This window comes from Xiphophorus hellerii, chromosome 13, assembly GCF_003331165.1.
Source record: "Xiphophorus hellerii strain 12219 chromosome 13, Xiphophorus_hellerii-4.1, whole genome shotgun sequence".
NCBI classification, from domain to species: Eukaryota; Metazoa; Chordata; class Actinopteri; order Cyprinodontiformes; family Poeciliidae; genus Xiphophorus; species Xiphophorus hellerii.
Genome location: NC_045684.1, coordinates 16,843,980 through 16,870,931, shown reverse-complemented (window position 1 = coordinate 16,870,931; position 26,952 = coordinate 16,843,980). Strand labels below are relative to the sequence as shown.

Below are 26,952 nucleotides of genomic sequence, written 5' to 3'. Positions count from 1 at the left end.
TGCGATCCATTTTACTGTGGATAATGATCTTGCTACAGAAAAATACTTCAGTTATTTTATTTTTGTTCTGGGATTGGCACATCCTTTTTGAATCAAACCATCTGTGTGACAAAGAGACCATCTCCTTTCTAAACAGTATGTCTGGACAATTCCTTTGGATTAAAACTTGCAGGACCTGCAGACATTTAGATTGTACTCAAGGATAAACCAGATTGTGGAGGTCCACAGCTCTGTTCCTGATATCTGATTTTTATAATTTTTTCCCATCATGTTGCATATTCTAGGTGTGCCTTAAACTATAAATACTCGCTGACGTGACTCAGATTGTGAGCTGTATCGTCTCAGCTTTCACAAATTGTTTAAATGCATATCATGCTTAAGCTTGAAAATTTAAAGAAAGTATAAATAAAGCTAAAATTAAAGCAAAAATATCCTCTGATTATTCTGGCATTTACCTGTTTAAAACAATATCAGTAATGTTAGCTGATAAAGAGAAACGTTGACTCTGTGTGAATGTAAGACATTAATTCTAAACAAAGACTTATTCTTTTTGTATAAGTATTTTTGTGAATATATGTTATCAGCTGTAGGTTTCTTTGTGTGGTCGCTCATTTTGTTTCTCCTGTCTCTCCCATCCTTAAACCCCACCCTGTCTGACACCCTGCTGTGCCTCCATTATCAATTCAGCTTTTAGTTTATTGATTGAGCATGGAGGGGGTGTTTAACGCACAGCTGCGTCTTCCTTTAGCACCATGTCACTCCTCTGAATCAATCAATAATGCCCAGAAAACAGGGGATGACTAAATTGTCTCGCTTCTTGTATTTTGAGAACTTGTTTTTTTTTTTTTTTTAGTGATTAACATGTCAGCATGACAACAACTTAACTGTTGCAGAACAACAAAGAAATAAAAATCAAGTTCCTTGCTTGTGCTTGCAAATTTTTAATTGCTATGTTATGATTGTGACTCACTGAAATAAAAAAAACAAATAATATCTGTATGCATTTATTTTGAAACAGAATTGATTAAGAAATGCAACATAATAAGATTCATTCTATCAAACCTATTATTTAAAAATATCTAACTTATTAAGTCTCACCTGGAATAATTGCATTTACCTTGGAGTGAATGAGGTGGAATAAACAGAAGCTGATGACATAAACAGATTCAGGATAACGGCTCACACAGAAGAAAAACAGTCTTAATATTTAGAGCATTTTGCTTTAATTTCTGCCAAAACCTAATGTCCAGGGGGTTGTTTGTAAGTTTCTAGAAGCTGGAAAGTCTTCTGCAATCTGTCCACTCATTTCCAGGCCGAGTGGGTTGGACTTATGCAACCTGTGTGCAGGAGGAGGAGCAGGAGTCAGCAGCTACTCTTTACTGTGAACACCTCAGATAGAGTTTAGCTCTGCACAGTAAATGTAGGGCAAATTCATGGCTGTAAGTGAAAGGAACAGCGTATTGTGTAACAGGAGCCTGAATTAAGAGTGTATTTCACCATGGAGGGTTCTGGATGATAAGGAGAGGAAGGCTGCTCACAGATAATCAAACTGAGGAAGCTACTAGAAAAAAAAAGTGTATGAGTGGAAGAGAGAGTTTGCAGGAGGCAGTGAAGCAGGGGACAGGGCCTGCAGTGAATGGGGGAGTGGTTAGCGGTGCTTTCTGCATGTATATATGGCAGAGTCTGACAGAGCAGATCCTGTTAGAGCGTGAGCCTTAGAGAAAGGAGGACTGACCTTTCAGACTCGTTACCTGTGAATGACTTCCTGAACAACACATCAACCAAACTGCGGGTTTCTGCTGGATTATAAACTCAAGATTTCTGTTTCACTAACAGGTAACAACTGATTTTGCCTCTGTGCAACAGATTTGTTTTCTATGACGGATTCCAGGCAGGTGCAGCTTTACAGTTTTCAGACTTACATTGTTCTCAACTTACTTCAACATATTTCTGAAACATCTGCTGAACTTTGTTCTCTTTTGGTGCAATTTATGACTGCATATTAGTCAAGGTGTTGCTGTTTGAATTTATTTACTTTCTGGGTGTTTGATTGAGTGGTACAACATTCTAGAAGATTTATTATGGAAAGATGAATGCAAGTTAAAGATTGAGCAATTTTATGAGCCAGTTTTATGGGTGTTTGTCTGGTCCTCTTGTGCCACTCAGAGAGCCGTAATCCATGCACTCACCTGTTTTATTCAACACTTAAAGGGGATTGTAAGACCATCAATTACCCATGTTGGTGTTTCACAGACAGGACTGTGAGAGGGAAATAGTTCAGGAAGACCCTTTACAGACATACAGAGAATTATCTGGTGGGTTGTGCCATAATATCTTGAAAGAAAGAGAGACAGTGACATGAATAGGGAGAGAATATTAAAAAGTCTGCTCCTACCAAAATACTGTGTTGTACTAATTTTAGTAGAGGCTTAAGATACCGGTAATGCTTTGCCATTAATTATTCTGTAAAATTAATGTCCAATGTTTCAAAATACTGAATTTAAAGATAAAACTTTCTTTAAAAAACTTTGACTTTGAGTCCATTTCTACCACTGGAGTTGGTTTTTATTTGAACAATTGCTGCTGAGATGAAATTGATGTCTGTCATGTCACCTCTGAACTCTAATCCTGCAGTGACAAGCTGTGAATCTGAGCTTCTCAGCCTCTGCTGTGTAAAACGTGCATGCTCATGTATATATGTGAATGGCTGTTGTTGCTGAGGGTCCATCTGCCCTGTGGCTGCAGTAGCTTGGCTACAGCAGCTGTCCTGAGCTCTGGTAGACCATATGGCAGCTTTTGTTAAGCAAGCGGGAGTAAAATTAAGCTCCAGCATTAGTTTATTAAGCTAGTTATACAAAGTGTTAGAATTTCAAAATGGTTTTAATTGCTTACATGTATTTTAAAATGAGCTGTGTAAATTATTTAAATCCCAACCAACTTTTAAGTCAACAAAAATATCATTATTACTAGCGTTTAGGAAGATTTTACTGAAATTACTTATTTCATCTACTCAAATAAACCAGCTTCTAATTATTTTTTGCTTGACACAGCAGACAATTTTTGACACTGGCTGAAAATATTCCTCTGTAAATAAATAATTGATTATTTCTTAATCGGGGCACCTTTTAGTGAGTGAATGCAGGCAATGGGTGAACATTGGGTTCTCAACGTTAATGTGTTAGTGCGTGCTATTTATTTGCTAGACTGTCAATGCTCAACTCAAACTTTCTCCAGTTTCCTAATATCCTTATACTATTTTCTACTTAGTAACTAAAAAAGCACAGAAAAATATTTCTGCCTTAATGGTTCTCTTCATTGTCGCAGAACATTACAAATGAGACTTTTGTCTTCCTAAAATGGTTGGATTTGTAACCAATCTAATGTTGATCAACATTTGCAAGCTTATTTTCTTCATCGAAAACTAAACCATTTAATTAGTTAATACTTAGTAACTTCCAAAATTAATTTGTTACCATTTTGAGAGGATAAATATTTTGGAACTCTCTTTATCAGAGTTACCATGAATTACTTGCTCACCATTAAAACTTTGACATGAAGGCCAGAGCAGCTCTGTGAACACCTGGGTGGGTGTTTTATTGCACTGCTTTGAATCTGCTTCAACTAAACTCTTGTCTTAAAGAGCGGATCTCCTGCCCATCCGTGCTGCCATTTGCTTTCATGTTTTTGTGCGTGGGTATTGGACACCTAAAAAACGCATTCAGGCAGAGTACAGCCTTGCTATTATGTGCGTAATGTTCATTGTGAGTGGATTCCTGATTTGACAATCAAAGATGCTATTTATGTAAGCAGCTGGGCAATTCTTCCGGTACGTCTGCATGGACCCACCCTGTCAGAAATCTGAAACCAGCGCTCTCCATGGCGCATCCAAAACAAAGGAATGCATGGATCAAAGTTTGCAGTCAAGAAAAACTAGAGCAACATGTAAACATGTACAAAAACAGGACTTTGTGGTTATTACTATAGAAGGAAGTATTTTTATAATAAGACACAGTCACATAAAAAAACAAACAACAAGCTCTGACATATTACTTCTAATAACCGTGCTACTTGTCAGGCTGTTTTAAAGCATTCAGTGTCCCAAAAGTCCAGGAATCATTTTGTGGTTGTTTTCATTTCTTTCTTTGCTGAAGCATTTTCAAATTTGGTTGCAGTTTGTCTTGGCTGTCTTATAGGAAAGTCATGAAAAAAAGGTCAGTGTGTAGGAATCCCTTGGGATTGTGTTTGGACCATGAGCTGCTGATATTCCCCAAACTTCTGTGTAGTGTGTGTGTCTGTTCTGCCAAGCTTATGGCTCAGTGGATGTGTGTGGGTGTGAATCATAGAGCAGAATGTGCATGCAGTATTGGCAACTGTCCTAAATGAATGATTCATTACTCTCTAACCTCCATACTTTGGAAGTTTAAAATCAAAAATAATTTGTTTTAATGACACATAAAACCATGCTTGTGTGGAATAAAACCAACTTTATATGTTAATTTCTAAGACCGTTTCACTTCTTCTTCTTTGGTTACAGATTGATGATGGGTCCTATTGTTTTTACTGCGTTGGTGCTGCTCCTGGTTGCGCAGGAAGGTACCGCAGACAGAATCCAAAACAGAAGAACCAAAAGGGAGCTGGCCAGTCCTCTGCATGCTGGCGGCATCAGGGACCCATACGGCTCCTACTGCCACAGGCGAGGAGGCTGCTGCCCCGGCAGAGACGACCTGTGCACCGTGCCCTACCTGGATACCATCTGCTACTGTGATTTGTTCTGCAACCGAACCGTCTCCGACTGCTGCCCGGACTTCTGGAATCGCTGTCTGGGCGTCCCGCCACCTTTCATCGGTACATAAGGGTGACATGTGTTTGTGTGCTTCGCTTACTTTTCTAAGGGTCTGTGATCAGAGCTGTTGAGGCTGTCACAGCGGCATACGACACTCTGCTGACACCTACAAATGAATTACAGTGACACATTGTTTTACCCCTCTACAAAGTTTCAGCTACAGCTGCAACAACTATGAGCCAGCTTTGTTTCAGATCAGAGAATGAAGTGAAACCCTGAAAATTAACACAACTCCTTTAAAACTATTGGTCACCGTAAAATCCTCTGTAAAAAATATTAATTCCAGTCAAACATTTTCACATTTCTCATCTTATAAAATACATTCAAACTTGAATGTATTTTATTGAGATTTTATGTGACTGGGTTAGGCTATTTGATGAATTTATCAAACATAAAAACTTGTATTGAGAGTGATGTTTTTTCCTCCTTTTTATTACTCATATTAGTTAACTTTCAGTTCTCTAAAATAAAGACAGAATGAATTTAAATTAGCAGTCCCACTAAGCCTCAAATGTATTTCACAAGTAAAGCACATTTACTTTGTTGGGTCTTAGCAAAGTGTGCAGATGGTTCATATTATTACCACCTGTGCTAATTATCAGTATATAGAAATATTTCCATGCCAAACTAGAAGTTGATTCAGAGTACAACAGATATACATCAGTATACTGTTTATTGGTTTGTTAATTTATTTGTCTGTTTAATTATTTATATTCAAGTGCATTATATTCCATTCATCAGGTCTATACAGTTATTTCTGTCAGGACATTTAAATCCGTCAGTCCAATGTTTCCTAAAAAACTGGCAACAAACATCATTGCTTCTTTCCTCTAAATGTTGCTGTTCCTGTTGATCAAATCCAACGGTGTGAAAGTTTACTGCTTCCTGCCATTTTGGAGAGTAATTTTACAAATTAAAGTCTCGCCATCTGGATTATTGTTTTATGATATTTCAGGTATTTCTGTGTGACCAGGTGAAAATATGAAGTTGAAATGGCTTTTAATGAGCTAAAAAAAACCTTCTCAATTGCTTCACAAAAAAAAAAGAAAAATCCAGGTCAGAGTAATGAAATAAAATAAATTAAATGAAGAAATGTTCACATGGTATTTTTTCTAAGTTACACAACCTTAGTGTAGAGCATTTTTCACAATTCAATGTCAGCAGTTTCAGCATTATGAAATGATATAACCACAAATCATTTCAAAATAACACCGGTTGGTTGAATATTTATAAAATAAATTGAAAACATCAAACAGCTGGTAAAATATAACTAAATATCTAACAGGAACTATAATTGGCATTCTGCTCTCCTTGGCCATTTCAGTCCAAACACTTCAGCAAGCAAACATTGACTGATACTCCTCTCCTCCAACCATAATAATGAACACGTGGCTGCAGTTGGACCGCAGCGGCTACAGCACCGCTCTCTCAGTGCAGAGGTGGAGAAGGTGCCGTTGAGAGCAAAGACCTTCAGTGACGGAGATCAGGGCAGGAAACAGTGGGCTTCTTATTAAATAGGAATGAGGAGGAGGGGTGTACGACTGAACCGGAGGAGATCAGGAGAAAGAATGTGGGCTATGTGGAGGGTAGGAGAGACGGACAACGAGGGGTAGAGGGGCGTAAGCAGGTGTGTGTTCTCTAGTCAGCAGGGTAGAGGTCTTTTTGAGGTGTGAAGCCAAATCATACTTTGTTAAACATCCTATTAGGAATAAATACATTACTTCCATAAGTGAGAAATGGGAGATATTTAATCTGTAACTTGCTGCAGCAAGTGACTTATGACAGACCAAGTTAGGCAGCTGTGAGTTTGGAGGATTGGTGTCGAAGGTCTCGGCCATAAATCACAATCAGCTCAGGGACCTGTAGTAAATTTTGTGCCAAGTCATTTTTTAAATTCCACATGGCGCTGACACCCTGAACAACTGTAAATCAGGGGGTAGATAAACTGAGTCACTGAGTCTGTCACTGACTCACTGTAGTTTTCTAGGTAGCAGGGTTCAAACTTCAAGAAGAGGAGGGTCAAAGTGATTTAAAAAGAAGCTGAAGCTGATTCATGGTTTCTTAGTCAGAAATGGTTTCCCTTGCTGAAGGATTTATGTCACAAGAAGTGTTTTCCTTCCCTCCATTCAGGTGGAGGTGGAGAAGCAGAGTATAAAATTGTTAAACCATGAGAGCCCAGGAAGCCATGGGAATGGAGGAAAGGAGCTAACTCCACATTCCTACACTGGATTACTGATGCTCAGAGCTACTTAGCCCTCACATAAGCTTTATGTGTGTGTTTGCTGCATATGCACCCTAATATGTGTGTGTCCAACTTGCATCGCTACGTTTAAGTCTGTGTTGGTATTTCTTTCAGATTAGTTAGAGGATCAGTTTTGTTTAACCACATCAAACCAGTGTATATTAAACCCCATCTCTGTCTCTTTTCAGACATCTGTGAAAGAAATGGAAACAAGTTTTATACAGGGCAAACATACAAAGAAAACTGCAATTTATGGTACGTAAGCCCTACTTTTCCATTCTTTTTTGTATCAGCTGCACACATGGCTTCAAAATTTAATGTTTTTCCTTCACCTCTTTGATGAATTTTTCTCTGTGTTCTCTGTACATGCATTCAAAAATATTATACTAATATAGAAGGGAAACAGTTTAAGTTGTGGTTGAAACAACTAAATATCAACTTCTTAATAAAGGCTCTTATCTCACATTTGTGTCCTGCAAAAGCATTCATACTCCTCGAAGTTTACCACACTTTGCTACAATCACAAATCTTCATTTGTTATATGTTATAACTACGAATGACTTCAAAATAGCTTTTTTTTTTTTTTTTTACAAATGAAAAACTGAAAGGGGTTTCCATTCATCCTTTCTTGAGTGACATGAAGCTGTGAAATAGACCGATCAATGATGTGCAACCTTCACTTTTGACATGATGTGCTGAACCTTGATGTGTTTAAATGTGGTGCTTGCAGTGAAACCTAAAGGGTTCAGTTTAGGCCTCATCTGACCACTCTATATTCTCTCCAGCAGCAAATTTTAAAGAAGCTTCAGCCTGTCTTTACTTCAGGAGTTCAGCTTTGCTGTTAACATTGCAATTACTAACTAAGTTCTCTCTACTTTTACCTTTCATATCACTTTGTGCAATACTTTAGTAATAAAAAAACTTTTATAGGGCATCAATTTTTAGTAAAGTAACTGATTTTGATGTGCAGATAACAGCAGGAGCATTTTCTAAACACTGACAGATTTAATCTCTTTTCTTTTTTATACTTTTTTGCAAATCCTTTTCTTCATGTGTTCAGTAATTATTCCCTATACATAACTTAATTTATGAACTAATTTGAATAAAATAACACTTCAGCAGTCTGTGTTTGCAGGACAAAAGTAGCAGCAACACAACTCAGACTAAAACAAAACAAACCCATAAAGTTTCCCCTTATCTTCTATTAACAATATTGTGTTTACAGACAGCTGTTTCATGTTGCCCTCAGTTACATGGCCAATTTGATTGTAATTGAAGTAGTTTTCCTGTTTAGCTTCTACTTTGGTATAGATAAAAAAGCTATTAACTTCAAAGGACAAAAAAGAACCTGGATCCAGTGAGACAAAGCTGCTTGGTGCTTGTTTTGACTCATGGTGTAAATTCCAATGTGAATCTTCTTAGTAGTGTTGATTTATTTTTCCTGTTTGCTGATCTTGAAGGACGTGTTTACATCTCCCTCCCTCGCTTCAGCATTTCTAAAAGCGAGTGACTACAGAGTTCATGTGGTTATTTTTCTGTGTTTTTCTGCAGTCTGGGAGACATGCAGCAGATCTGGAGAGTAAAAACAGGAAGAAATGAAAGTTAAATTTCTTTATGTTCATACTGACCGATCATTATGACCAATTCTGGACAGCTCAGTGGTCTGTTCAGTTTGGGATTTTATTTGATTGTAAGAGTGACATCTGAATAATGTATTCTGGGAACATTGCTTTATTTTTAGTCATAGCATTTAAAAAAAAACAAAAAACAAGCCAGTCTGACCAGTCAGCTCAGGGAAAACTGCAGGACTTTTATGGAAACGCTGCAGCACAAAACAGTGAAACCAAACCAAAAGCAGCAACTTTTTCAAAAGGGTTAGCAGGATGACATTTTAAAGAACAACAGAATGTAAAAAAAAGAACTCATAAGAACAATTACATGAATAGAAAAAATATTTTTGTAAAACAACTTTTTTTTTTGTGGCATTTTTTGTTTAGCCTGCCTTGGCAGCTTAGACACCCATTGAGTAGACACCCAACATCTTCAAACAAAAAATATATTTTTAGTCCTGTATGTTTAGCACAAGAACACAGAAAACTGTAGTTCTATTTAACTAGCAATAAGAACAACAACGTTCTCTCTAACCGGGACATTTCATGCTTTACAAGTAGTTCAAGAGCAAAACTCTGAAAACTCCTCCCACTGGGAAACCTCCCAATGCAGTGTACATCTTTGCAGTAACCATGCCCATTTATAATTTCTCACCATTCACACAAAAGCTGTCAGGCACCACACGACAAAAAGGTTCGGCCCGGATAGTGTGTCAGTCAGAAGTTGCAAGATCCCCTGAACCAGAACTGCAGGAAAAGAACGATGTACTTTGTTCCTTCTGATGCCGGAATGGGGAACAAATTTCTCTGTCCTTGTGAAGTATCTACAGGTCCTTTATTTTCTTAAATGTGTTTTGCAAAATTGTAATTATGTTTTTATGATCAGCCTGTAGTGCTGAGTTTTCAGCTTTTATTGCTTTTTTTCGCTCATGCGTTCTTGAGTGTGTTTTGATCATTATATCATATAATCAATGCTATAAAAAAGACTAACAGGGAAAGATGGATTATGACTCCAAACTAAGTCCAAGCAGGTCAACAGAAAGCTCAATGTCCTTCTGTTCCTGAGCCCAAACCTGTTTCCCCATCTAGCAGAAATTCTTATGGAATAAGCATAAGCTCCTACACGTAAGGCCATACGCATGGCTTCTTTAAAATGTTACACCACACAATGACACAGAGGGGAAACAGACACTCCCTTTTCCTACTCCACTTATTAATTTGCCAATGTGTGTTCTCTTAGCCCTGCAGGGTGGAGATCACAGTTTCCTCTTAGAGCTGACAGCCAGCTCTCAGCTGGCTCCCTCTAAGCTGTCTCGTTAGCAGCAGTCAAGCCATTTAAAACTTGATTCAGTTTCTCCTACGTGTAGCTACTGGCTGAAATAGAAAGGGGAAGCCTGACTGTCAAACTAATATAGAACTGACACTTCAAAAAGCCCTGCAGGGTGATTTACACCTCTCCACATTACAGTTGATGCCTGGATCTACTCTGACTGGTAAGAATGTGTTGCGGAAGAGCTTATGAAAAGAAGAAAAAAAAATCCTAATATGCACCTTTTCTTGCCTGTCTGATATCTTTCTGAGATCTTTTCTCTGTGAAAGCACCATGTGTGAACATAATCACTATGAAACATCACACTTTCAGGACAGTCTGAAGAACTCACTTTGATTTGGCTTCTTGTGCGTCCATCTAGATATCAGCTAATGGCATGAATTTCAAATAAACAAGTATCTAAACACACAAGGTTTCGAGACACTATGCAGCATGTCATCTGAGCATGAATGTGCTTGTTCTGTTTTTAATGGGTAGTGTGAATGTTAAATCTGGCTTCCCATTCTTGTCACTGCACTCTCATTTTATTTCAAAATCTCCCTTTATGTTCATAACTTTGTCATCAAACACATCCCGCTGTGCCCCGTCATTACTGTGCAGATGTGCTGCTTTTTTGACTTCCTGGTTCTGAGATCTGTGATGCCTGTCGTCTTGTTGAAAACATAAAGGCTAAAGGTCGTCATCACTTTTTTCCAGTTGAAATGTTTTTCATGTTCCCATTGAGAAACTAGCCAGTGCTTTGCTGGTATCAAATCCCCTATTTTAAACATAATGTGAAATCAGGAACTTGAGCATTGCCTTTGCACATACTGTATGTGTCTTAGACACTTTGGCTGGAAATGTTGCAATCAGATGAGTTACTCATTCTGCTGGTTTCTGTGTGAGTAAGAGGTAATTGAACCTGTTCATCATTGTGCATGCTCAGTAATTGCCTCAGGTAGGTACTTTCTTTGTAAATGGTGAACCATCCCATACAGTCATCAGCAGTGTTACTTGATGACTTCATTTTTTGAGAAACTCCTAAAGTAAAATCATTTTTATAATGCTACATTTATGATGTAAATGAGCATTAATAGATTATCTCTGGTATGTATTTAAAATAAGCCAAAATTGATATGAGCATATGAAAAAGTTATTTTTATTTATGCAAAACATTTTTAAATGAAGCAGAGGCTATAATTGGAATATATAATTTATAATTTTGCTAGATAGTATGCAGAGTAGCTAAATTTTACATCATCTGGCTTAACTCTGAGCACTAGATAGCAATTGAGTGTTTACAATGAGAACATCTTTATGTCTTGAATATGCATCAACATGAATAAGTAGTGTACAAATGCCACCTTTGCTCTGAGTTCAATTTTGAGCAAATTTGGAACCTCTATAAACAAAGTCTTTATGGAGTTTGCATACATCCTGACTGATTCTGTATCCTGATGTTATTAAAATTGTTCCCCATCAGACATTAAAATTAATCCAGAACTCAAAGATCATAATTGCTTCTCACAGATTGGTTTGAACAATAAACAGGAAATTTACTCATTTAATTCCCCTGAATGATTTTAGGAAGTCAAGTGGGATCAAGGAGACCTTTTTGCAAGACCTTGAAACAGTTCTTAACTATTCATTGTTGCGTTGCCGTAAGTTCAGCTGTGTTGAACTTTTAAAGCCCTTCAGTCAACAGCAACATAATAAAATGTGTAAAACAGCTTATCATTCAATTTAAGAGATTTTCAGGAAGTTTTAGTCATTTAGTCATGATGCGTAAAACAAGAAAAGACAAACTAAATCCATGTATTTTTCAATGACTCATCAGCGTGAGTCAGCTGTCTGATTCAGTTTTTGTCACGCACAATTTTCATGGACAGTACTGGAGCATTTATTGTGTCCTAACACTAAAATGGTGAGAAAACCACATATTTTTGAATTCAGGTGATGTAAAAAATTATTTTAGTTTTAATAAAATAATACAAAATATGTTACTATTCAGAGCTGTGCTCCCTCAATTGTCAGACAACACAAACATATTCAGACACACTCCTCCAGAGTGAGTCATTAGGAAGTAAATTACTTCAAAGTATCACAGCAGTAAAAGTCTCTGTGTGTCATTATTCATATCCTGTCTTTTCTTGCTGTCTTGTAAAACTTGACTGGTTTTCTTCATCTGAATGTTTCCCTAAATCTTTCCATATTTTCCCCAGTTTATTCCTCTTGCATTCCTCTGTTGATTAATCTCCTTTTAGGAATCCCACTTTGAATCTGATCTCTGATTGGGTGTTTTTATTGGAGTTGATTTTATTCATCATTGATTTTATAAATGTGACTAGTGATTTTGTGCAGCTGCTGTCAGCATTTGATGACCCTCCATGCTTTCTGTCTTGGTGTCTTGCAGCACATGTGGGTCCTCTGGACGCTGGGAGTGTGAGCAGAATGCTTGCCTTATTGAGCCTGACGTCATCAACGCCGTCAACCGAGGAAACTACGGGTATAAAACAAACAAGCAAATGAAGTCAATGCATTTATTTGCTGTTTTAGTGTGGAGGCTTTTTGAAGATTGAGAGTGATCCACATGTTGCAAGAAATTTTTTTCTTATTCTTTCTGTTTTCAGATGGAAAGCTGCAAACTACAGTCAGTTATATGGCTTAACTTTGGATGAAGGCATCCGATTCAGACTGGGCACAAAGAGACCTTCCAGCACTATTATGAACATGAATGAGATTCAGGTAGATCCAATCTTCATCCTTGTAAATAAGGCTAAGCTGCCTTGACTTTGTCACATTTTGCAATATTACAAACACAAATGTCAATATATTTTGTCATCTTTGTATAAATTTTGTCAGGATTGTATGCAGTAGAGGCTGTTGCCTGGTTCAAATTCTGGTCTGTGGTCTTTCTGCATAGAGCTTGCATGTTATCCCAGTGCATGCATGGGTTCAATCGGGTCCTCTGGCTGACCACAGTCCAAAAACATTTTAGGTTAATTGGTGTACCCCTCTTCTTGCCTATTGACCACTGGAAATAAGTATCAGCCCTTCTTTGGCCCCACAAAGATGAGCAGTATAGACAATGAATGGATGCAATGGAACAAGACAAAAATGAGCGCATATTTTCTTTTCTGAAAAGAAAAGTAAAAATGTTTTATGAGAAATATGAAGATTGTTAATTTATCACCCAGCCTCCTTTGGTATATTATAATAGCTATAAGTCTTTGAGGTATTCTCTAAGCTTTGCACACCTATTGGTTAAGGTTTTTGCAATTACAATACTTCAAGCTTTGTCAGGATGGAAGAAAAGTATTCTTGAACATTAATTTTCATGTTCTGTAAACGTTCTTGGCCATTCAGACACATAGATATAACTTGATCTAAACCTTTATAGCTCTGACTGTCTGTCTTGGGTTGTTTTCCTGCTGGAAGTTAAATTCTGTTTTGTTACATTTTTCCTGGAAGTTGAACTTTTACAATATCAAGTCCTGCTTCTGTTTGTGCGTTTGCAGCTCCTAACAGGTTTATTTTCTGTCCTACATGTTGTTCCATTCATTTCCCCATCAACACACATCCCATAGTATGATACTGCAACTAACATGTAACAAATTTTGTTTTAATGTAATAATTCAAGACCTTTATAGAACACATTAATATTCCATCTAGACTGAAATAGATGAAATAATATGAAGAAAAAAGAGAAGTGATACTAAAAAGCATCTATAACATGTTCAGTACATTTAAAGAGGACAACATGTTCCGTGATTGCTGGAGGCTGCATGCTTAAGCAGCCTGTGGGAATGTGCCACTTGGTTGTGTCTTTTACTTCTTTACAGGCTCCCACATGCTTCCTCACCAGTGAGCCCCGATCAAAACATTTTTCACTTAATGAGGGGGTTTTGTTGGAATGCAATAGAGGCCCTCCTCTCATTGGCTCCATCTTTGTTTACATTCTGCCCAGACAGATTACATAAGACGGAAACAAAACATTGAGCAATAACTAAGATGAGGGAGGCAGGATAAAGAGCAACCCCCTTTTAGTTCATGCTTTCCATCCATCCCCACCCAAACAGACTCCTTCTTCTGCTATCGGCATGTCCCTACCTGTGTCCCTACCAGCATCACAGCTCGTTCACACCTCCCCCCCTCTGCCCCTAAATTGTACAGTCTGGGATGCTGTGATTACATTACTTACTGTAGCTGAGAACCCCAAACAAAAACATATCTGCCGACATATTCTTGCACAATTTGTCTCTTTTGCCAGGATGGCTGCATTTTGGACTTTGACTCTGCAGAACTACAAATCTTAAAACAGCAGCACATTCCTTAGTTATATATGAAGTGGCTGTCTCTTTGCTCTGAATAACGGTGTCATTAATCAGTGGAATGTGGTGCAGGTAGCCAAAGTCTTCATGAGACAGAGGGACGTTTATTAGACAGAAGTGTCTGCTCCGTTATCACACCTCACTGGCGGACTGGGCGAGTGTCCAGCCTCGAGTCTGCTATCTGAGAGTTATCTGCGAATGAATGCATGCCTGAAAAATGCATTCAAATTTACACTGATGTAACCATACAGTTCAACAGGGATCAAAGGTTCTTGTGTGACCCAGGTCTAAATGGTCCTAATTGCCTATGCAGAAGCCTCTTCCACTGTGGAGCAAACTTATGTAATCTTGTTGGGACCCAAACTTGTCAGACAAAAATATTTTAATTGCGCCTTTTACATGGAGAGGACAATTGTTAAATATTTAACTGTTCTGACCTCACTGGACTTCTTTGCACATTCTTCATCCAGGAGTTACATAAGCCTGAATGTTAATCAGATTTATTCATTTTCAGGGTATATATTAACATTTTACATAACTGTTCATGCCAGTGCAGCCTTTGAACCTTAAATTGCAAAACCTAACAAACAAACAAGAAACCCCATGAGTTAAATACTGTTTTATTCTGCTCTTACAGATGAACATGGACCCTCAGAATGATCATCTACCGCTCCACTTCAGCTCACTGGAGAAGTGGCCCGGGAAAATTCACGAACCGCTGGATCAGGGCAACTGTGCCGCCTCATGGGCCTTTTCAACTGCAGGTGGGTTTTGAGGAGAACTCACTCTGAACGGAAGACAAATATATTGAATGTTATAGTGAGCAAAGAAGGACAAGCATGAACAGGCACAATGTTTAGTCTTTGCGTCTTTTCACCAGCTGTGGCATCAGACCGAATCTCCATTCAGTCCATGGGTCACATGACTCCTCAGCTGTCGCCCCAAAATCTTATCTCCTGTGACACACGCAACCAAGGAGGCTGCGCAGGAGGCCGAGTAGACGGAGCCTGGTGGTACCTCCGGCGTCGTGGGTGAGAACCTTGCGTGTCACGCAGAAAATAAACGTACTCTTATGTATACAAAAGGCTGAAATGATCTTCTTTTTTTAATTAAAGAGTTGTGACAGATGACTGTTACCCATACCAACCTCCACAACAAACCCCAGCAGAGGTGGGGCGTTGCATGATGCAGAGTCGCTCAGTGGGGCGAGGCAAGAGGCAAGCCACACAGCGTTGCCCCAACACACAGAACTACCACAATGACATCTACCAGTCCACGCCGCCCTACAGGCTCTCATCCAACGTAAGAATTGCACAACCACAAAAGCTTCTCATAAACAGATCAACAACAACTCACAGAAAGCATGCATGCATGCATAAACATCGACAAACATGCCTTCTTATGCGCATAGCGCCACACATAAAATGAGATAGAAATCATTCTCCACACTTAATTTTCCATGTAAAATATGCATGGATTTGTCAAATTTCATCACGCAGTAGACACAACCCACTTGATTTATTGTTTATTTTTGATTTACTAGTGAGTGTCTTGCAGCATTATGCTGAGTAACAGATCTCTACTGCCCTCCATTATAAAATATATATAAAAAAAATACTTGAAAATGAATTAATCTTTTATTACAATAGCCTAATTTCACACAGTAGAAATTTAGAGAAGTTTTCTTTGCATTATCTGTACACAAAGGGGGGTTTGCATCTTTAGCTTGTTGTAAGTACTCGCTTACTAATAAGAATATAATATTAATTTAATATTCAGAATTATAGGAACAAACTACTACTACTATTACTCCTACAGCTAGGCAAGGCAAGGCAACTTTATTTATATAGCACCTTTCAGCCAAAGACAATTCAAAGTGCTTGTACAAGAAAATTAAAAACAACATTAAAAATATCAAGCAGATTAAAAATAGACAAAATAAACATTTTGAATAAGCTACTACTAATGATAATAATACTAATAATTTGATGCACCATTTCATGAAATAATTGAATTGACCGATATATAAATTTGCTGTGAGCAAGTCAGCAAGTTTAGTGAGTAGCTGCTTTTATGTGGACATCTGCTTTGCTCTCCTGTCTTTGCCATCTGAAATAGTTTGAGACAGAAACAAGAAGTCACAAATAAAAATGTAAATAGTCATAGGTACAATAACTATCAAACCAGATTTATTGATATATTCTCTTTATTATGCAGATAATAAATATGCAGAGTGCTGTATTGAATTTATCTGGAAGAGCTTTATAACATTTTAATACTAATTGTTACAAGTGTTAGCATGATTTAATTTGAAATATATGGACAAACAAATCACTGATAGAATTACGCCGGCTTACAGGCTCCACTTTAGAAATGTATGTATAAAATCATCATTTATTGCCATATAAAATCTTTGAGATTTACTGGAAATTAGATTGATGTGTTTTCTTTTTTATGACATTATCCTAATGTTCTGAGTGCCATTTTCTTTACAGCTTTTAAGAGTTTAGCAAATCAAAATATCGATGAGTGGACATAAGAGTATGTCATTAAAGCAGTGGAGTTACTCTAAATGATTACAGACAGTAAAACGGTAGAGCGCCTTTTTGATTCTGACTATAAAAGATGCAATGTTTCATCTCCACTGACCTGCAGCCAGGTTTGGGTTTTATCTGCCAGCATCAGTCTGCTAAATGACAAATAATGATTTTCCAAATCATTATAGTCTCTTGTTTCTGCCCCGACTGCCTCTGAAGTCAATATGGAAGGCATTAAGAGCAGCAGGCCCTGATAACTCAATTTCTTATATCTGAGTTTTTATTCCAGGGGGATTAGATTTCATCCTCTCTGTTTCTCAGACCAGATCTGCCTGTCTCGTTCTCCCTCGGCTGTAAATTGTTTTGTTTTATCTCATCTTTTAGGAAAAGGAGATTATGAAGGAGATCATGGATAATGGTCCTGTGCAAGGTAAGGCATTTTGCCTAGCAAAAACCTGCGTTCTTTCACTAATTATGGTAATAAATATATTTTTTATTAACATTTACTCCTAACTTTCTGTTAAAAAATTAAAATAAAAGGTTCAGACCATCCTGTGGCATCCTAAACCTTTATCTAGACAATCTTACCCTGTGATGCCAAGTTTGACCCTCTGACCCTTGTGACTTTTGTCCAGGGTTTCAACTTTGACCCCAGTAACCGAGTCAGATGATTGACTTTTATACCAAAGGGGTTGACCAGATTTTCCTTGACAGTCTGTCTCTGTCTGGTGCTCATCTGGGCCACTGTCAAAAGTATTACTGATTACAATTTTAAAATGATGTAGCTTTATGTTATCAAAGCTACAGTTTAATCAGTAATACTTTTATAACAAATTTATGTCGGATCATGATTTCTTGGTTAATGTCAAGTTGTCATAACAAAGACATTTTAATGTCAACTTTGTCAACAAAAGTGTCATTGTTTACCGAATGACACTTTATGACAACAGTCATAAATATTCATGAAGACTTACTCATGTTCATGACAGCTGTTATGTCATGTTTATGACGGTGTCATGACAGTCTTATTCACAACCCGTCAAATAAAGTGTTACTGAAAAGTCACATGTATATGTGTGTGCAAAGTGTGTGTGTCTTTTCTAAACCTCTGCTAGCTTCGTGCACATAGTTATTGTTCAGAAGAACAGGCAGGAAGACTTGTTGGCCTCATTTCAAGTTTCCTTTTTGACATTAAAGTTGCTCCTTGTCACAAAGCTAACAGCGCATATGTGCATGAGCTTTTGTGTTATATTTATCAACTTTGTTTATAAGTCATTGCAGTCGTCTACAGCAGGAGAAAGGCATTCACTACAACTCATTTTTAAAGACAATTAATCCAGTGCCTTGTGCACAAATCAAACCTCTTGAACTTTTACATATTCTGCTAGATTACACATTTTATTTAATCAAACACAAAGAAGTGGGAACTTGCTAGGTCAGAGAAACAGTAAAAGATGACTTTTAACTGCAAGTCTGCATGTTTCCATCATCTTTGCGTATGAAAACACTACTTTGGGCCTCTCGACTTCTTCTCTTATTAATGCTTTCCTTGCCCAAACCTTTCAGTTTAGTTGGACGTCTTACAGGCTTTGCAGTTCTGGCATAATCTTTTTTTTTTTATTTTCAGGCAATGGATTAAAGAGAGCTCTGAGATGCTGAAAATCTATAATATTATTTTATATCCTAACGCAGCTTTAAATTTGAAAGTTGAGTGAACAAGAGGGGTGAATATAAATTCACAGCATGCTTTTCAGATTTTTTTTATTGAAAAATAGAAATGTTTCCTTCCACTTCATAACGATGCACTAGTTTGTGTTGGACTGTTATTTAAAATCGTAACAAAAAAATTAGGTTATGTGGTGACAAAATAAGAAAAAGTAGTTTTACAAGATACACACACAAGAACACCCCCACACAAACACAAACAGATTAGCCTTCTCTGATGTATGAATGTGTTTGTCTTTGGGGTCTAGTTGCGCTTAAATTAATCCATATTTGGATAAGATTTTATCCCTTCACTATTATAGATCCAGGGAAGTATGTGTTTTAATCTGCTCTCTAATTATTCCTGTTTGTTTGTTCTTACAGCTATTATGGAGGTCCATGAGGACTTCTTTGCCTACAAGAGTGGGATCTACAAACACACTGATGTCAGCTTTGCCAAACCGCCACAGTACCGCAAACATGGCACGCACTCGGTCAGGATCCTTGGGTGAGTTCCTGCGATAAAGTACCAGTTAACAACAGGTCGTTTTTGGTTTGCTTTGTGAGTTTAGTCATCTGGAGTCTATGAGACCTTTTAGGTTGAACATAAGCACACAGAATATTAGATGTGACTTTTCAAATGTTGAGTGTGATTTATAAGTAGAAAAATGACGCAAAAACTTATGTCAACCAAACTGATCAAAGTCTAGATAAATATGACATTGTTCATTAAATTGAGAGTCTGTTTTCCCTCCTTTCATACATAAAGGTGTTTTTACTCCTTTATGGAGTAGCTGCCTGATTTGGGTTGAGTTCAAATTCTCCCCTTGCACATGTGTTTGCCCAAAGCCAAAAATGTTCTTGTGAGTAAGCTTCCCACCCAGACTTCTGCTCTTAGAGACACACCTTTGGCTCCACTCCTTGGTTTGCTCCAGACAGCGTTCACCCTTCCCCCATCCTGTAACTACAGTGACCACAAATATGCAGGCAGGTAGCCGACTGACACACCTGGAACTGCCCACCACCCCCGTGTCTCTCGTTATTTCTCCGTCCTTTCTGCTTTCGAGCCTCATCTCCTCTGTTGGCTCTCTGTGCGCAGACAGTCCTGCTTCCTGTCTTTTTCAGATCCTTGAATCCAGACTAAAATAAACCCGTTATCATTTAGACAATCCCCCCCCCCAGACAGACAGGTGCTTGTTTCATGCTGCTGCACGTCTCATACGGAGGACAATAAGAGGCCAGAGGTTTCGACCTTTGAAATATCATCAACAAGCCTTCTACTCATAAATATTTGACAGGAATCTTCCCTGGAGTTCATCGGGCAGGTTTTGACGTATGTCTGTCATTAGACAGATAAAATCTCCCAAATGTGACGTAAAAGTAAGAAAAATGAACAACTGGCTTTCAGAATGTCAAAGTGTCTACCGCAGGGGTTGAAGAATGTGTTTGGAAATAGTTGTTTATCTCTGTGTGACCAGATCCCGCAGAGACAACTGTGAAAAACTCCAGACAGGCTAATTAAGCCTGATGATTGAAGCATTTTTTTTCTCTACCTGTTTGGTCAATTATGGGAAACTTATCTGCTGCTTTCATTGTCAGCATCTTTTTCACGTACATAACATGTCTCTTTGAAGACCTTTAATTTGATAACAGGAGCTTCAAAATGATTCTCACATGGGTCATAAAAACGTCTTCTTGAAAACTTTGCATTTTATGGGAGGTTTTGTGGGACAGCCAGATTCACGAGGATAAGAGATTGTGTCTTTGATGTAGGCAAGGTTAGATTTAAAAGTCGATGCATTCAAAGAGACACCACCTGTTGATTTGCAGACAGCTGTGATGGTGGATTTACTTTTAGAAGAGTCCAACAGGAGGTTTCTCAGTTGGTTTTGCTTCGTTTGGGGATCACAATCTTGTCGGCTCATCCAAACAGACATTAGAAAATGTGATCATTGGATACTTGCATTATAAAATCACCTAAAAATGACACAATAAAGTTGAATATCAGTGAAAAGTTATTTTATTGTAGAATCTAAATTTAAAAAATACTTTTCATGAGTAAAATATGGATTAATCAAACACAGAGTAATATATTTCTATTGCTTATTCCTGTTGATTTAAAAAAAAAATTATCAAAAATCTAGTTACTGAGGTTTTTAAGCAACAAAGACATAAGTTGCTGCTTATGTCCTTAACACGACTTTGTGAGGTGGCTCTTATTCAGTTCACAGCTTTTGAGAATCTCCTCAAAACTTTTGAACGGACTTTGCTTCACAATCCTCTCAAATTTCTAATGTTTCATGTTTCACTGTTTGTTTGTAGATGTCGTCAACATTATGCTGTGCTATTTTAAATGATTATGATTTTAACTTTTAGAGGTACTTTTTAAAAGCCCATCTAGGGACAAGTGCTGCGAATTAGCTGTTGCTGTTGCACTATGACGCAAACATGGGACTGCTGTTTTGTTCAGTTTGTCTATGTGGGTGTGTGTCTGTCCCTACCAAATAAACTCAGGAAAAAAAAAAGAAAGCTCTTGTTACACCTGTAACTTGCGTGCCTTTTTCTAACACAAATGTGTGTTACAAACTTGTGGAGGTAGAGTAGGGAATCACTGTCTGCTGGAGAACTGTCAAGTCTGCAGTTTTCCACGTGATTGTGCAGGCCATCACATAACATGTTGAGGTTAAAAATCCTTCATGTGGGCGCAGCGGTGCGACCCATATACAGAGGCCTCGACTTGGCCGTCACAGGTTTGAGTCCAGGCCTGATGACCTTTGCTGCATGTCTCCTAAAATTCATCAAAAAACTCAAAGACCAATAAAATAGCATTGACACTATGGTTTATCTACATGTGGACAAATTGCTTTTTCGCAGATTTAAAATGGAAGTACAATAGGTTTGAAAAGAGCAGTAGAACAAAATGGACCATTCAAACTGGATGCAAACTTCCACTTATTTCTCTTTACTGAATTGCGTTTTTGGTGGTAAATGCTGACACTAACATTGTTGTTCCTCGGCGCTGCTCTCGTTGAGTGGATGTATCTGTGGCAGGTTCATATGGAGATGAGGTAGTTGAGGGCTGCTGTGGTGTTCCGCGGTGTTTTGCAGCCCAAACCTGCCACAGGCGTCAGTGTGTTTACACAGGCCAAATCCTGTGGCTGTGTGTCCTTTAAGCCCAGGGCCTGGGAAAGTTTGCAAAAAGAGCATTGAGATCCAACGTGGTGGAAAGAGCATTGTCTGGGACGCTGATCCTTACCTCACCGGACAGAGAAAGGGGGATCAATCGGCCTGAGAAGGGGTACGAAGGGAGGAATGAGGGGAGTATACGCACAGGCACAGTGGTATGTCTATCATTGTCCATGACTGAGTGAGGGAGCTTATTGTGGGTCTGATAAGAGCTAAGTATTGGTCTGATTCTGTCTGGCTCTGTCTCTACCAGTAAATATGCTGGAAGGCATGCACATGGGATCTCCCACAGACACACACATAAGTATAGGTGTGTGTTTGTTCCTCATTCACAAACACCGACCTTGATTCCCTGCTCTGTTTCAGACTCCTTTTGCGGCATGTTGTTGATACAGCAGCGTCTGTTTTTAGTCACGCCGACGTTTGACCACACTTAAGAAAACACTAAGCCCAGACGGTGATGGACAGCTGGCACTGCCGGCCGGTGTTGGGGAAAGCGTATTAGTTGGCAGAGTCCGACCTTCCGCTCTGTTTCCCCACATTCCTTCGCTTTATAAAAAGATAACAAGGGATTGGACACCGGGAGTTTTTTGGGAAATGAAAGGCCCGGAGTGCAAAAACAGGATGGGAATTGGCTTTGGGAGAATGTTTTGATGATGCTAAGCAGAGACTGTAGGGGCAGCCGCTTTGGAGATCATAGTGGGAATTCATGGGCTGATGCCAGGGTTTCCAGAGAGCAAATTTGTTGGCAAGCACAAGGAGTAAAGATAAGGTTCACATGCTGTGCCTGTATGTTTTTAGATGTTTTATCCTATGTTGGTGGACTGACTTTCATTTCCGCATAACTTATCCCCTGTTTCCATGTCTGGAGGGCGGAAATGCCCATCAAAATGGGGAATTCCATGTTGTTCGGATTGGAAAAGCATCTGGGTGTGAAAAGAGAGAGACAAAGCTATAAATATCTGGTTTTCAAGATGTTGTTGACAAGCTAAAAATAATTCATACAATTAGCGTGTACTTTACCCTGACTGTCATGTCCACCTTATTTACCACTCAGATTACTTCTGAAAGCAATTGATTCTCCTGGGTTTTATTTAGGGGTATCAGAGTAAAATGATCTTGAATGCACATGTGTACCACAGTTTTCACATTTGTTTTAAAAAAATATTAAAAGCTAAAACCATTGTTGTTTACATATGCACTACCTTAAAATCCTGGTAAAATACCTTACAGCCGTTTGGTTTGCTTTGCTTTGTGCACAGGTGGGGAGAAGACAGAGACTATAATGGGACACCAAGAAAATACTGGGTATGTTGCTTTTTTCCCCCCAAAACACAGAGCCACTGCTTTTCATGTTTCTGACCTGAAAAAATTCCTCCCTTGAAGTAAAAAAAAAAGAAGAAATAATCATTGGTTGAAATTGTTTATGGAGTTGCTGAATGATGGATTTTATTCTCAGATTGCTGCCAACTCCTGGGGAAAGAACTGGGGCGAGAACGGCTACTTCCGCATCGTTCGGGGAGAAAATGAGTGCGAGATCGAAGCATTTGTGATCGGCGTCTGGGGCAGAATCACTATGGAGGACATGCAGAATCACCACCATCGCCGCAGACACATTTAAAAGAAGACTTTTGTGATTTTGAAACCCCCCACTGTGACCTTTGCTTTTTTGCTCTGCAGCGGAGAACGCCACTGTGTCCCTTTAACGAACAAACTGTCTGGGAGGGCCACAAAGCTAAAACCTTGCTTTGCAGTGGGGGCGTCTATGCAAACACTGTTAATTCACTTCTTCATTAGAACAAACTGCCCAACTTTCTCTGTAGCTCAAGATTAATGTCACCAAAAATATATATACACATATGTTTGAAGCATCTTGATTTTGCCTTGCAGTCTCACACCTCCAAAGACAACACATCCAGAAAAGTCCTGGCATCTGTTGGACCAAGCTCATTTCAGAGACGATGTCAGATGAAGAAGTTCAATTCTCTCCTTTTATCCTTCAGTCTCTGCTTGCTCTAAATCTATAATCCAGAGAAACCGGACACTGCATGCAGAGCTGGACGAAGTGGAAATCTGAGAGGCAGATTATCAGGCATCAGTCCCTGTGAGAAGGACACTCCCCTGTTAAGCGATGCAACCTGATAATATATCATAGACGACCCGATGATATTAACCTGTCAGTCATACAAAAGGCAAGGTTTTACCCTTTTCTTTGAATTACAGGGGACACTTCTCAGGCTTCTCACAGTTTCCAAAAAATAAAGAAATCAAGACAACAGGAGTTTAAGGTCATCTCCTATTTTAAAATTGTTCAACATGTCTATGTGCTTGTGAAAGAAGAAACACTTCTAAGTGACATGACCATATTAGTGAAACACCTGGTTGCTAATGTAAGCTTAAATGCAGCAATTTTTTACAAATTAAAGCAACAATTCTCGATCCTCAGTGAAAAGACTGCAGACTGTAATGCCTTAATGAGACAGAGGCAAATCTGAAACAAGTGTCATTGTCTTAATTTACTTGATTCTCTGTACGCTGTTACAGTTTATGTTCAAGATGTTATTTTTTGTTGCAGTTGTACATTAAAGTTATATTTTATATATGTGTTTTAAGACCAACTGTGTAAAAAATCCTCACATTTCACTTCTGTTTCTTTCCTTTAAAGCTGTTGTGCTTTTGCTACAAACATTTGGATCACATGGCAAAACTGCTGCTAACGTTCCCTCTCTGGAAATGTTCTATGTTTTATTCAGTGCCACCAAGTATTCACAAAACTTTTTATCATTTTTTTCTTGTCAATATATTTTAACATTTTATGTGAAAGTCCAACACAAACCAGAGCATAATTGTGAAGTAGAAGAACAAGAGTATCTGGATTTCTGGAGTGCGTCTTGGCTCAGATTCTCAATTGACTTTAGTATTGGGCTTTGACTAGACCATTGTGACACATTAATTAGTTTTGATTAAAACAATTCCCTTGCAGCTCGGACTGTGTATTTAGGACGGTTGTTCTCAAAGGGGAACCTCAATGACAGTTTCAAATCTGTCCTGCTTCCTCCAGTTTCCCTGCTTCTGCTGAAGAAAAGCATCTCTGCAGTATGATACTGCCACCACCATGCTTTACAGTGGCAGCAAATATCCACTTTGATGGAAAAGTGAAGTTCTGGTCTCCTCTGACCAGAGCATTTTCTTCCACTCTTTACGCAGCTTCTGGAAAACAGGAATTGTTACAGTTTTCTCTCGGTGGTTTCAATGTTCCCACTCTTCCATACAAGCCAGACTCCAATGGTGAGAAATCCTTTTCATTTTTTTTTGATAGCGGATTAAACAACGCTCTGTAAGATGTTCAGAGAATATTATTTTATTATTTTAACTCATTTTTTAACTTCTCCACATCTTCCTCGCTGGCGTGTTCCTTGGTCTCAATGATGCTGTTTGTTTACTAATAAACATCTGATGTTTTCACAGAACAGTTTAGATTTATACTGAAATTGAGTAACACTCAGGTGGACTCCACTTCATCAGATGACTCCTGCAGTTAATTAGTCATGCTTTATTTTATTCATGGGTATCAGAGTAAGGAGGGGTGAAACATAAATGTTTCTTCCACCACATAATTATGCATTGATCTGTCAAAATCCCAACAGAATTTAGGTTTGTGGTTATAATGTAGAAAAACAGTGACAAGGTTCAAGGGGTTTGAATGTTTCACTGTATGTAAAACTACTTCAACAAAAAGCAGATTAAAGTCACACCGGCCTTTCTTTTTTTAATCTTTTAAATGTTCCTTTATCTTTATTTCTTCTTTATTCAGCTTCGCCAGACTTGAAAAGGAAAGCTCAGTTAGTTATTAACTTGTTTCTTAGGTTACATCCTGGGCCAGCTTCAGCTTTGTCTTCAAAAGATATTTCTCTCTCATCATGTCTTGTGATCTTTAAGGTCTTTCCGTCTTTGCTTCAGGCATGAATGGGCAGAAAGATGTAAAAGCACAGAGAAACGTCTGGATGGACAAGCAATGTGTAATGCAGCGCAAAATGGAGGGATTACTAATAGGACGGTTGCCTGTCTTTTCCTGAATCTGTGTGTTTGTGTTGACAAGAGCAAAGTCAGAAACAGATTAAAAGCTGCTAAAACATCTCTGAAAAAGCTTCGGCCTTACACTTAGCAAAACTTCTTTATGCTCTTCACACTATTAAAAAAAAGTTGTTTCAAAAGATGAACTGATATGAAAGTAGAAAAACTCAAGAAATTAGGATTTGACCAAAACTGGAAAAATAAAATCTCCACAGTTTTTTCCAGATATAATTTATAATAAATATTGAGGGAAAAAATTCTCCTCTCCTTTCCTTATGCTTGTATTATTGCTGATTTCCTTCTTTTTTTTTTTCCTCCTAAATGTTGTCCATAGCTGCATCCCATCACTCGTAGAATCCCCTGGTAGCTTCAATGGACGTACACCATAAAGTTGTACATTTGGAGTGAAATAATCCATATCTGTCTCATTTGTGTGTTGGCTTTATTTATGGCGAGATGTGTAAATCATATTCTTTTATTTGTGCAATGCTTTAACATCTGTCTTTTGTTCTGTGTGCACTTGGAACAATCCCAGATTAGTGTTCACCTCCTCAATAAATGTCTTTCTAAAACCAGCTCATATCTGACTGCAAGAAATATTCATTTCAGATTTTTTTAGACATAGATATACAGTAGATTGTCCAGTGGAAAATCTCTCTGCATGCATGTTTTTGTAGTGAATAGTAACAGGAGGGGATGGGTGATGGATGTGTGGGCTGAGGACAGTTTTCATAAGTCCTGCTGTGTCAGCGTCACGTTCCATCACCAAAAGCAAAAACTCCAGAGAAGAACCACGGAAAAAAAACTTTTAAAAACTTGGATTATGCAGTCTAGTAATCCAAGTCTTTAAATGACTACATTCATGTAATGAATGAAGACTTCATTCATTACATTATGAAGACTGAATACTATGTTGCATTGTACTTAATAAGAAGGAAACCAAACAGATTTAAAACTATTCAGGGAATGAGCAATATCAGGTGATGTTTGGGTTGTTGGACAAAATTCTTAATTTGTGTAAAATCCACCTAAATATCAAAATTTGGTTTTCCCCTTAGTCCTTTCACATGTTGATACAAAATGCAGCATATTCATGTTTTATTGCAGTCATTATCT

General features: G+C 38.2%; 1 protein-coding gene across 1 annotated transcript; it reads left to right on the top strand.

Annotated features, from left to right (window-relative positions):
- Positions 1–1,449: 1,449 nt before the first annotated feature.
- On the top strand, positions 1,450–26,416 carry tinagl1 (tubulointerstitial nephritis antigen-like 1). Its single transcript, XM_032581351.1, has 12 exons — positions 1,450–1,836; positions 4,535–4,845; positions 7,274–7,340; positions 12,418–12,510; positions 12,635–12,749; positions 14,973–15,099; positions 15,216–15,366; positions 15,451–15,637; positions 17,257–17,302; positions 18,961–19,084; positions 23,025–23,070; positions 23,222–26,416. The coding sequence occupies exons 2-12, from the start codon at positions 4,539–4,541 to the stop codon at positions 23,381–23,383; spliced, it is 1,425 nt and encodes a 474-aa protein (XP_032437242.1). The 5' UTR covers positions 1,450–1,836; positions 4,535–4,538; the 3' UTR covers positions 23,384–26,416.
- Positions 26,417–26,952: the final 536 nt, after the last annotated feature.

What these genes read in the sequence shown, in the direction of transcription:
- tinagl1 (XM_032581351.1), top strand. Translation starts at nt 4,539, where the DNA reads ATGATGGGTCCTATTGTTTTTACTGCGTTGGTGCTGCTCCTGGTTGCG. An exon ending in TGGTACCTCCGGCGTCGTGG is followed by an intron (nt 15,367 to 15,450) that starts GTGAGAACCTTG and finishes TTTTAATTAAAG; the next exon opens with AGTTGTGACAGATGACTGTT. An exon ending in GGACACCAAGAAAATACTGG is followed by an intron (nt 23,071 to 23,221) that starts GTATGTTGCTTT and finishes TTTTATTCTCAG; the next exon opens with ATTGCTGCCAACTCCTGGGG.